This window comes from Conger conger, chromosome 17, assembly GCF_963514075.1.
Source record: "Conger conger chromosome 17, fConCon1.1, whole genome shotgun sequence".
Classification (NCBI taxonomy): domain Eukaryota; kingdom Metazoa; phylum Chordata; class Actinopteri; order Anguilliformes; family Congridae; genus Conger; species Conger conger.
Genome location: NC_083776.1, coordinates 33,152,603 through 33,165,102, shown reverse-complemented (window position 1 = coordinate 33,165,102; position 12,500 = coordinate 33,152,603). Strand labels below are relative to the sequence as shown.

The 12,500-nt window shown below is 50.2% G+C and overlaps 1 protein-coding gene across 1 annotated transcript in view; it reads right to left on the bottom strand.

Annotated features, from left to right (window-relative positions):
• The window catches only part of LOC133116366 (intersectin-1-like), a 55,625-nt gene that overhangs the window by 28,428 nt on the left and 14,697 nt on the right, over window positions 1-12,500 (bottom strand). Inside the window, exons 3-16 of the mRNA XM_061225834.1 lie at window positions 12,315-12,410; window positions 10,339-10,402; window positions 9,922-10,082; window positions 9,398-9,559; window positions 8,902-8,980; window positions 8,614-8,717; window positions 7,457-7,520; window positions 7,017-7,154; window positions 6,808-6,920; window positions 5,759-6,021; window positions 5,372-5,521; window positions 4,594-4,734; window positions 4,280-4,367; window positions 3,845-3,984 (exon numbers count right to left, since the gene is read on the bottom strand). Of these exons, the coding sequence (XP_061081818.1) occupies window positions 3,845-3,984; window positions 4,280-4,367; window positions 4,594-4,734; window positions 5,372-5,521; window positions 5,759-6,021; window positions 6,808-6,920; window positions 7,017-7,154; window positions 7,457-7,520; window positions 8,614-8,717; window positions 8,902-8,980; window positions 9,398-9,559; window positions 9,922-10,082; window positions 10,339-10,402; window positions 12,315-12,410 (1,763 nt within the window). The remainder of the gene's footprint in view (window positions 1-3,844; window positions 3,985-4,279; window positions 4,368-4,593; window positions 4,735-5,371; window positions 5,522-5,758; window positions 6,022-6,807; window positions 6,921-7,016; window positions 7,155-7,456; window positions 7,521-8,613; window positions 8,718-8,901; window positions 8,981-9,397; window positions 9,560-9,921; window positions 10,083-10,338; window positions 10,403-12,314; window positions 12,411-12,500) is intronic.

The window sequence follows — 12,500 nt, the reverse complement described above, 5'->3', positions numbered from 1 at the left end:
TCAAAGCCAGCAGTGAGCAGTAGGGGAGAGCAAAAACTAGCACAGATTCCTCACAGAGCAACAGGGATCCAGCCATCAGGAAGTGAAACATACGCTCTCTTAAAATCCCAGAATGCATTGCTCCACACATTCCTCTGTCTGCAACTCATAGCAAAATACACATACAAATCATATTTTTGCTATTGTTGAAACATACTGGTCTCAGTGTGCTCTTTGTACACTGAGTTGGTTTGTTGTCAGCAGTGCGCTTTAACAGCCGAGCTTCACGTCTCAATGCAAGGTTGCAAATGAATGGCACAGCCAGCAGCACACTGGGTCAATGAGGAATACAGGAGAACGGACTGCCTATAAACTAAGTGATTACGGACTGCTCAAGCACTGTAATGTGGTTCACTGATACAAGAGCCAGCAGAACCGTTAGGAGGAATGAGATTTGAGACCATCTGCAGTGAAATGGGCTCCTTAGTCTCAAACATGCAAGCCTAAAGGCCAGGGAAGTACAGAACAGTCCCACATCCAAGCACGTGCGGCCGAACATTGAGAAGTTCCATGGAGAATTCCAGAGGTGAGAAGATGACCTCCATTCAAATTGACAGGATACGCCCACATGTTCCTCTGGAAACTTTAAAGAGACCAGAGAGCAGAAAGCCGCTTGCTCTTGACGTCTTACACCAATAAATAACATTACTGTCACATACAGTATCCTGCACTAGATTCCGTTTGTGGCTGGAGATGTTTCCATGGTGACGGAATTAGATTGCTGTTGCTTAGAGAGCATTAATCCCACTTTTAGAAACACAGAGCACTTTTTTTTTTTTTTTCATATTCTGTTTCTTATGTGAGGTTTTGGTTCTTCCTTCCAAATCAGCGCACAGAAGCTAAAGCACGTACTGTAACTGGCAGCCATTAGAACACAAAGCCATATTTAAAAAAAAATTTGGCCATCTACTCACAGTAACCAAAAAACCTTGTGTGTCAAGAGAACTGTGCTTCGACGTAGCCTTACAAGATGGGGGTAGGGTTGACTATAAGTAATCATACATGGATAACAACATTTGCAACTCACCAATTATAGTGGCCAAATGTATCAAAAGGGAATGAATGAGTACTATAGTTCCCAACACATGTTAATTATACATTTATTTATCTACTGAAATAACAAATAAATATACTGGGCATCTCTTCAATTTATTTTATTTTTTTGTGTGTGGTGGTGGGGAATGATGAGGAAAAGAAATCCTAAAAATTTAAGCTTCATACGCAGCTTAATTTTTGTTCGGGCCTTCTAAAATTGAGGGGGGAATTACTTCAAAAAGTGCCTAATTGCAATTTATAACTGGCCATAATTCGACAAGCAAACTGCGAAATCATTTGATATATGTATCTGGTAGTATACAGTAGAATTCAAATCTGGTGTCAAAAAAACATTTTTAAGATATTGCGACTTAAAAGTGATGTTTTGCTCACAATAAGCCGTTTTCGAGGGGTCATATCTCAAAAAGTAAACAAATTTTACGGTCAATTTTTTTGTCTGTCTAAGTCTTATGGGAGACCGTTCTCCCATAAAAAATGTAAATACATCAGGTGATTAACAACAAAGATATAAGTGAGCAACATAATTCATTGGACAGTGAAACATTTTTTGTTATTTTGATTCTGTACTCTAGGACTTTGTGTTTGAAAGGACACAATGACAATGAGGTTGAAGTGCAGACTGCCAGCGTTAACTGATAACTGATGAACCGTTTAGAAATGATTTGTACATAACCCCCCCCCCCCTCCCCACCCCCCATTTTCAGGCATCAAAACATATTGGGCAGTTTTAACACAATGTATTAGTGAATGCATTAGTTAGGCAAGCTGCTGACTGTTTCCCCGGTTCTTCCACTCAGGTCTCCTAGAACCGCAGAGTCACCAACACATTTGAGGGAGAAGCTGCTTGCACGGGGAACTAGGGGGCTCAGACCCGGGTGTGGCTCGGGACGGGCGGGGTCGGTTGGGGAGGAGGCTCCTCTGTGGCTCCAGCAGAAGCAGCGAGGCCACAAAGGTAGCCACAGCGCCCCACGCAGGCGAGCATGTGGAAGCTTTTTGTGTTGGAAGCCTGGAAGCACCAAAGCGGAGGCACAGCCATCTCTCTGGGGGCAGAGTCAACGCAGGAAGCAGGGGAGGGCGGGGGTACTTAAGGATTTGGGGAGGGGGGTACTTAAGGATTTGGGAATGTGGGGTGTTGGGGTGGGGCACCTGTAGATAGAAGCCTAAGTGCTGCAGACAGTCCAGGAGGGAGGACAGACAGGCCAGGAGGGCTTCCTCCACCAGCCCCACAGACTGCAAGAGATACAAAGGGCCAGGGGTCAAAGGTAAGGGGTCAATCACCCCTTACCTCAAAAGGGAAGAAATATAAACCATTAAGAACAAACATCCGGTAGTTCCCATCTCCCTTTCAGCCAATCCAAATGAGGCACAAGTCTGTTAAAGGGTGCTGAAGTAATCTCTTTCTAGAGAACCTCCTTCCGTTACTCCAGCTTCAGTCAGATATTCACTCACTCAGGTTCAGAACACATTTACTTTGCAATGACAGTAATTACTGAAGATGTTAAAATGTGAAGAACAAGAAAACCTCCAGGTCACCTCCAGGTCATCACCCAGAGTCTTTTCTCTGGTTTTAAACACAGCTTTATAATGCATCGAATCACATAAGTCGGTTGTGCTCTGGCTGTGACCGAATACATAAAGAAAACATTGGAAGTAGTATGTAGGTGGTGTTAACAAGAAGCTTCATTTGCCAGAGGTTAGAATGTTATCATTGTACCAACATGTTTGGCTTAATTTCAAACCGATTAAACCAATTCCAGGCCAAACGTGATGAATCCTAAAAACATGCAATAGATATTATTTCCATTCTACAGGATGTAGTGGGTTATCTGCTATGTCCACACAAGAAGGCAAACGCGCCTCTGTGTCCCAAAACAGAACATTTGCTGTAAAGTCACACCGTATTTTGCAACCATTATCTGCTTTAGCTTTGATTAGCTGAGCAAAATGAAGCTAATAGTAATGATGGATTCGTAAGGAGGCAGCAACACCAGCTAAAGGCAGGCAGCAGGGGGCAGGCCGGGGTAAGAGCTGGTTGGCATGGTAACTACCTGTCGCCCCCTGGGCTGCTCCAGAATCAGCTTCAGGTGTAGGCCCTGAATCCGAGCAGTCTGGGCCTTATAGAACAGCCCCAGAGCCTGGGGGGCCGGGGGGGGGTGGGGGGTGGGGGTGGGGAAGAGGGTGCGGCAGCCGTGGGGGCAGGGGGGCATGGGGCAGAGACAGGACAGGGGGACAAATAATCACACGGAGCACCCCCCCCTTCCCTGTATCTTCCTCAACACTCGGCGGCCTGTAGTGTAGTGGTTAAGGTAAATGACTGGGACAGGCAAGGTTGGTGGTTCTAATCCCATTGTAGCCACTATAAGATCTGCACAGCCGTTGGGCCCTTGAGCAAGGCCCTTAACCCTGCATTGCTCCAGGGGAGGATTGTCTCCTGCTTAGTCTAATCGACTGTACGTCACTCTGGATAAGAGCGTCTGCCAAATGCCAATAATGTAATGTAATGTAATGTAATGTAACTTCCCTCTCTCAGTCCTCTTCTCGTGAACACACACACTCACACATGCATGCACATATACATGCACACACACACACACACACACCTACCTACCTACCCTCTAGAGCAGGGAGTGGAGCGGTGTTTAACGCTGTGCTCTGTACCGGTAGTTGTGTTTAATGCGGTGTTCCGCGCCAGGAGCTGTGCTTAACTGTGTTCTGTATCGCTAGCTGCGTCTATGTATGTGTTCAGTACCTTCAGCTGGCTGTTGAAGGCATCGATCTCCAACAGTTTGGACCGAGTCTCCCTCTCCAGAGCGTCCAGCTGGTCTCGGAGCTGCTGCCGGGTGGACTCCTTCACTTCCAGAGCCTTCCGCAGGGTCAGCAGGGAGTCGTCTGCAGGAAACCCACAGGGGTGTCTGTGTGAGGCTTTATCTCACACATACGCACAAGTACCGGTGCATTGTGGCACTCACCATCTGTAGCAGTGCTGCAGCACCAGTGCAGTTTGGGACTTGTGGTCTCTAGCACTGCTGCAGTACCAGTGCAGTCTGGGACTTGTGGTCTCTAGCAGTGCTACAGTACCAGTGCAGTCTGGGACTTGTGGTCTCTAGCAGTGCTGCAGCACCAGTGCAGTCTGGGACTTGTGGTCTCTAGCAGTGCTACAGCACCAGTGCAGTGTGGGACTTACTGTGCAGGCTGCTCTGCTGGACCTGTTTCAGCTGCTCGTTCAGACACTGCTTCTCAGGGATGAGCCGACCAAGCCACTGCTGTGATTCCTGAAACAGATCAGAAGGGTTTAAAGACACAAAGAGGTACAAAACCTACAGCACAGACCACACAGCTCAGCCACTGCACATTAAACACCTGAGCCTACTCAGACAGCACAGAGCACTGTTGGTAATGAGGCACAGTGCACTGTATTATGCCCAACAGGTTATAGTGCAGGGAGCGGCGGTTGATGGTGTGTTGCAGTGCATTGTGGGTAGCGGTGGGCTGCAGTACCTGCAGCTGCCTCTGCAGGTGCGTGATCTCAGCGATGCGCAGCTCACGCATCTTGTTGGTGCTCTCGATCTCGTGCCTCTGCGCAGACAGACGGAAACGCAGATCTTGCAACTTCCCCTCCAGCTGCTGCTTCTTATCGTTCTGCAGGAAAAGAGCAGGCATAACACTGCAGTCTGTGGAGTACACACTGCTGGGATATATACAGTGGTGGTATAGTAAGTGGTGTGTACAGTGGTGCAGTATGTGGTATAGACAGTATGTGGTATAGACAGTGGTGGTATAGACAGTATGTGGTATAGACAGTAAGTGGTATAGACAGTGGTGGTATAGACAGTGGTGGTATAGACAGTAAGTGGTATAGACAGTGGTATAGACAGTAAGTGGTATAGACAGTGGTGGTATAGACAGTATGTGGTATAGACAGTAAGTGGTATAGACAGTGGTGGTATAGACAGTAAGTAGTATAGACAGTGGTGGTACAGACAGTATGTGGTATAGACTGTGGTGTAGACAGTAAGTGGTATAGACAGTGGTATAGACAGTATGTGGTATAGACTGTGGTATAGACAGTGGTGGTATAGACAGTATGTGGTTTAGACTGTGGTGTAGACAGTAAGTGGTATAGACAGTGGTATAGACAGTATGTGGTATAGACTGTGGTATAGACAGTGGTGGTATAGACAGTATGTGGTTTAGACTGTGGTATAGACAGTGGTATAGACAGTATGTGGTATAGACAGTAAGTGGTATAGACGGTGGTATAGGCAGTATGCGGTACCAGCGCCTCCAGCTGCAGCTCCAGGGTCTTCTTGCGGGCCTTCAGCAGCACGATGCTCTCCTGCTCACGGCTCCTCTGGGTCAGCAGCTCCTGCCTCCGGCTCCTCTCCCACTCCAGCTGCCTCTGCCTCTCCAGCTCCCGCTTCGCTGCCTGGAGAACAGCACAGTGTCCTTACACACACATGCACGCACACGCGCACATGCACACTCACACACACACGCGCACGCGCACGCGCACACACACACACACATACACACACGCACACACACACACGCACACGCGCACACACACGCGCACACACACACACACTCACACATTCACACTCACACATTCACACACTCACACACAAACGCACACACACACACGCACAGACACCCCTCTCCTCACCTCTCTCCTCTCGATTTCCTTGCGTCTCTCCTCCTCCCTCAGTCTCTCCAGCTCTCTCTGTTTCTCCAGCTGTTTCTCCAGCTCCTGCAGCCGGCGTCTCTCGTGCTGCAGCCGCTCCTGCTCCCTCCTCTCCTGCTCCTGCCGCTCCAGAGCAGCCAGCCGCTCCGCCTCCTTCCTCTGCTGCTCCTGCAGGGCCTGCCTCCTCTTCTCCAGCTCCAGGTTCCCCCGCTCAAAGTTCTCCCGCTTCTTATCCTCGAAGGTCACTGTGGGAGCCAGGGAGGGTGTAACGCATCATCACTGAGAGACGCAGACTGCTGCGTATGAATGCATCATCACTGAGAGACGCAGACTGCTGCGTATGAATGCATCATCACTGAGAGACGCAGACTGCTGCGTATGAATGCATCATCACTGAGAGACGCAGACTGCTGCGTATGAATGCGTCATCACTTAGAGACGTATACAGCTAAGTATGAACGAATCATCACTGAGAGACGCAAAGTGGTGCATACAGTATAAACACACCTTCGCCACAGAGAGGAAAAGACCCTGGCTGTGTTGTTGTACATGCTTGAATTCTACTTCATTAATCAAAAGCACATTCTTCCAAACATATAGCAGGAATGTGGTTCATAGTATGCCAGAGTTTATTTTTTCTTTTACATTTGAAACACACATGACGAGTCACTACCAGCCCCACAGCGGCTCTGGCCTAAGCAGAAAAACAAAAGTACTGTAATTGCAGGTAAAAGTAGGTTTACATTTAAATAAGCGCTGAACATGATTCTTCCAGCTACTATGCAAAATAGCTACTTAGTTACAATTAAGTACCTAATTACAGTAAATGCATTTTTGCCTACATCGATATTGTTAGCTAACGTTAGTTTGCTAGCTATGATGGCTCACAAGTAATAGCGAGCCTGTGGCTATTTCATTGCAGTTACAGCCACTGTCATTTAAGGCCCAATTCAATCATTAGAATGTAATATGGTGTGAGTGAATGGTGTGTGTGTGCGCACTGTGAGGGATTGCCGGCTGTAACCCCTGACCTGGAAGCTTTCTCTCTGCATTCTGCGGCTCCTCCTCCTCCGGCTCCTCCTGTACCCGCTGCTCAGCCGCGTGCAGGCTGGCCATCGAGATCCCGCTGCCCGAGCGGACTCTTCTAGAACAACACCCACCGCAGCGTAGTTACACACCCGGGCCAATCACGGCCCTGCTGCACACAGCCACAGACCAATCGGAGATTACAGACACGCACCTGAAAGTGGGCGGGATGAAGTCGGGGGGCAGCACAGGGGGGAGGGGCAGGCCGGACATGGCCATGTCGATCAGGTGCATGGCCAGGATGAACTCCTCAGCTGTCAGTTTGCCGTCCTGATCGATATCCGACAGGTTCCTGCACATAGAACAGAGAGCAGGGTTAACCTGAGACTAACTTTACCTGCACATAGAACAGAGAGCAGGGTTAACCTGAGACTAACTTTACCTGCACCTTTCCATAGAGGGCACAGAGGGGAACTTACTGTCTATGTAGCACACAGCTTTCTGTTGCTATTCTGAAGCACACACACAGACACACACGGACGTACACGGACGCACACGGACGCACACGGACGCACACGGACGCACACGGACGCACACGGACACACACGGACACACACGGACACACACGGACACACACACAAGTTCAGGGCTCACCAAATTGATGCTAGCTGGGGTTGTGGTAAACTGGACTGCATCAGGATGGTTCTTGCTTGTGGTCCTAAAATAAAGGATGAATAGCAATAAATACATATACAGTGCAGTCTGTAATTATTTGGACAGTGGTACCATTTCTGTTCTTTTGGCTCTGTACTCCAGCATATTGGATTTGAAATGAAATTATGAATATGAGGTTAAAGTGCAGACTGCCACCTTAAATGTGAGGGTATTTACATCCGTGTAGGAAATCTATTCCTCTTGATTCATAGAACCCCCATTTTAAGGGACCAAAAGACACTGGACAGTTGGCATCGCAGCTGTTTCTGATTAGCCAGGTGTGTTTTTAGTGCAGGAATAAGAAAGCTTTCAGTACCAGCTTTCAGTTGTTCCAGGCTTTTGATTGCCTTGAGAATCTATTACTGCCTTTGCCAACATGAGGCCTATAGTTTGGACAACGACAGTCAAGGAAGCCATTACGAGCCTGAGAAATAAGAAGAGAAACTGCCGGAGACAGGCCAAACAATAGGCTTACTGAAACTGTTTGGAGCATCATTAAGAAGAATAAGCGAAGGGGCTGGTAGTCTTTTGTGGAGAAAAGAGACAGATACATCCACTGCTGCCTCCAGAAGATCTGTTGGATAGGGTTTTATTTTTTCCATTATGGTGAGTCATCAACAGTAGAGGGCTTCCTTGGCCTACCAGCCCCATTGCAATCACGACTGCGCTCTTCCTTCTTACTGATGATCCAAATGATTTTATTTTGGGAAGCCTATTGTTTGGCCTATGTCTCTGGAGGAGTGCATGTAGCACAGAGATCAGGGCTGCAGCGATCCCCATCTCCACTGCAGCAGCTCTGTTAGCACAGTCTGGCTGTCGGCTTACAGTATAATGGCACTTATACTGTATACAGTTATATATAGATATTGTTCTATTGTATTAGATATTGTATTGTTGTGCTCGGGGTATTCTAGCTGCCAATCGTGGTATGCTAGTTTGTAAGTTGATGTATGCTTCAAGGGTTCCGATTGTATCTGTATGGTCACGCTAGGACTCGGAACCGTACTGTCCCCTAGGGTCCTCTTCACACTTCCTGTGTAATGTAATGTGAACGTGCACACCACCACGAGCAGCTCAGCAAAAGCCAGCAGGCGTACCTGTGAGATGGCCGCTCATCATTTTGTCATGGCTGTTGAAGAGCTGCCGGTATTTTAACCTGGATGACTGAGGAACTGCCCAGTCAGGAGGGGGCGCTGCCGAGCTAGGCAAACGGAGAGAGGAAGACGAGGAGGAAGTCAGTCTGACACACCCCAAGAGGCCTTCACTGACATACACGGCGTAAACTCACACAAGCGGACACATACATGCAACCTTCAACCTTCCCTCAGAACAAGCACACAGATATCCCCAGAATCACCAGGTGTTTACCTGAATGATGAACTCACCTGGGCGCTTCAAAGGACTGGCCTTTCTGCTGCTTCAGACTGGAGCGATTGAAAGAGGAGCTCTTATTGAGAGCAGTGGCTGAGGAGAAGAGGGGATTAGATAAGACACTACTCACAAACAAGCTTACACACCATGTTAAACTCACACCAGACCTGGGTGAAATACGCAATTGTTTTGGATTCAAATACTTTTCTGTGTTCGACTGATCAGAAGGTGCGGTTCGCACATTTTGAGAGCACATGAGATGCTCAGTAAAGCGTAGAAAAGTATCTGAATCCAAAACAACTGTGTATGTGACCCAGGTCTGACTAACACTGCACTCAGCATATGATAAGTGCTGTGCAATAACCCAAAGCACAGAGTTCACACAAGCAAGAACACACTGATTTACAGACATTTTTTGGTGAATCAATTTCCCTTGGCCAGGGAGGGGCGGAGCATGCATGCAGAAGGCGGGTTGTGTGTGTACGTGCAGGGGTGGGGCTCAGAGCATACCTGGGTGTGAGAAGCCACTGAGGGGCGGGATCATGGGAGGGGCTCCGTTGGCCATGGGGGGCACGGCGGGCGGGGGCACGGAGGAGATGAGGGGGGGAGACACGCCCACCCCTGGGAGAGGAGCTAAGGGCACAGGGGGGACTCCTGGCAGACCTGGCATCCCTGCAGGATGGACCCAAAAGGCATACTTAGACACACACAGAACCGCACATGCACACACACACACACACATACACACACACAGACAAACATACACACACGCACACACACACACACACAAACACACTCACACGCACACTCACACGCACACTCACACGCACACTCACGCACACACACCAATACACACAAACATACACACGCACACGCACACAAACACACACGCACACGCACATAAACACACACACACACACACACACACACACACACACACACAAACACACACACACCGCACACGCACACACACACACACACACACACAGGGGCTGGGGGAACTGGGGGCCGGGTACGCGGCGGGGCAGTCGTACCGAAGGGCGGGGCGGAGGGCAGGGGCAGGGGCGGCTGCTTCATGGCGGGGGGCAGTGAGGGGGGCAGGGGGTGCCCCTGCAGCTTCAGCTTGATCAGCTTCATGGCGATGGAGAACTCGTGGGCGTCCATCTTACCGTCGTTATTCAGGTCCGCTAGAGCCCTGCACGGGGGGAAGAGAACAGCTCATTTAAATCAACCCTGGGTCAAATAGGAAAAAAAATTTTGGGCTGTTCAGATGTACAGTACTACAATACTTATCAAAAAGTGCTAACTTCTGTGTTAGCTCAGTTGCACCAGGTAAGATCAATCAAGCACAGAAAAGTATTTGAATCCAAAACAATGGAATAATTGACACCGGTTTGACTGAAATCTGAGTGGAAGTCTGGCTGGCTGAAGCTGGGGGCGGAGCCTCTTACCATATCTGCGCCAGGATTGGCTGCGGCAGGCCCGACTGCAGGAAGAAGTTCCGCGCCTGGTCACCTGGGGGCAGCGTAACAAACAGAATGAGGGGGGGAGGGGCTTGTTTCGGGTGCACTCAGACACTGTGGCAGCGCCCCCTCCAGGCCAGACCGGCTTTCTGTCTCAGTGAGCGTAGCAACCTCTCAGTGCGCCTTCCATCACTCTCTCGTTCTCGTTCCCTCTCCCTCTCCCTCTCTCTCTCTCCCTCTCTCTCCCTCAGTGCAGTGTTAATGTCCCTCTCTCTCCCTCTCTCTCTCTCTCTCTCTTTCTCTCTCTCTCCCTCAGTGCAGTGTTAATGTCCCTCTCTCCCTCCCTCTCTCTCTCTCTCTCTCCCTCAGTGCAGTGTTAATGTCTCTCTCTCTCTCTCTCTCTCTCTCTCTCTCTCTCATTCTGTGTCTTCCGTTTTTGTACAAAATGCTTCATAATGCAGAAATGCAGATAAAGGGTGACGGAAACAGATTTCTTGAATAAATGATGATGCAATGGGGACCAAAGTCACATGCATCCGCCCCAGGAAGCCCCCAAAAAAACCCACCGGCACCCTTTTGATGACATAACCTTGCTGTGTCCTCTTCAGAATATTCGGATAACAGTAGCTGACGGAAACACACCGATGTGCCTTTTTTTTGCCAACTTCTAAATTCACTTAACGGTAGTGAAACATTCGGATGGAAACTTGACTCTAGAGAAATCATGACCGGCTTTTAAAACGCCACGTGCTGATCCAGTTTTGAGCGTGTTGCCACCACAGGTCTGTTCCCTACAGGAAGCAGCAACACACAGGCTCCGCCCAGCCGTGGGTCAGAGGGTCAGCGTGAGGTCGCGGTTCCCCTGCCAGCACGACGGAGTGAGGAAAAGAGGCGCAGGCAAACAGGAAGTGTCCCCCCCTAACCTCAGAGTCCCACTCGGCACAGAGAGGCCTTTCAGCAGAGCCCAGGCTCCCATTCTGCCCGCGGGGGCCCGGGCCACACAGGGGCCCGTCTCTCTCAGACAGCGGAGCGCCTGAGAGGTACAGGGGGAGGGGGAGAGCAGGGCTGGCCCATAAACCGGCCAGACACCACGAGAAATGCTTCCAGGTAAAAATAAATAATAATCATTTTGAAAATGTTATACTTCAGCATCAGGTAGGATTAAATAAAGAAACAAAAAACACATTGATGGTTCAACTAAAACACAAACCGGCCCCTAGACCGGGTAGGAGGTGGGTTCAACCCCAGGGCAGAGAAGATGGGTTAGAATCCTCAGTGTGACCAGCAAGGCCCGACTGCCCTCCTGCTGCCCCCATTGCCCCAACTGCTGCCCCATACGATCCTGACTGCCCCCTCCTCCTAGCACCCCGAGCTCCAAACTCCTCCTACCTCCCCAACCACCTCCTACCGCCCCAACCTCCTCCTACCACTCCAACCTCCTCCTCCTGCCCCAACCTCCTCCTACTGCCCCAACCTCCTCCTACCTCCCCAAGCTCCTCCTACCCCCCCAAGCTCCAACCTCCTCCTCCTGCCCCAACCTCCTCCTACTGCCCCAACCTCCTCCTACCGCCCCAACCTCCTCCTCCTGCCCCAACCACCTCCTACCGCCCCAACCTCCTCCTACCCCCCCAAGCTCCAACCTCCTCCTCCTGCCCCAACCTCCTCCTCCTGCCCAAACCTCCTCCTACCGCCCCAAGCTCCAACCTCCTCCTCCTGCCCGAACCTCCTACCGCCCCAACCTCCTCCTCCTGCCCCAACCTCCTCCTACCGCCCCAAGCTCCAACTTCCTCCTACCGCCCCAACCTCCTCCTACCGCCCCAACCTCCTCCTCCTGCTCCAACCTTCTCCTACTGCCCCAACCTCCTCCTACCGCCCCAACCTCCTCCTACCCCCCGAGCTCCAACCTCCTCCTACCGCCCAACCTCCTCCTCCTGCCCCAAGCTCCTCCCCGAGCACAGACTGACCTGTGATGAAGCCAGCCGGGGTGGGGCTGAGGCTGTGGAACTGCTGGTCATGTTTGGCCCGTTCATCTACAGAGATGAGCCAGGTGTCCAGGCCCCCTGAGAGACAGAGAGAGAGACATTAACACTGCACTGATGGAGAGAGAGAGAGAGAGAGAGAGAGAGAGACATTAACACTGCACTGAGGGA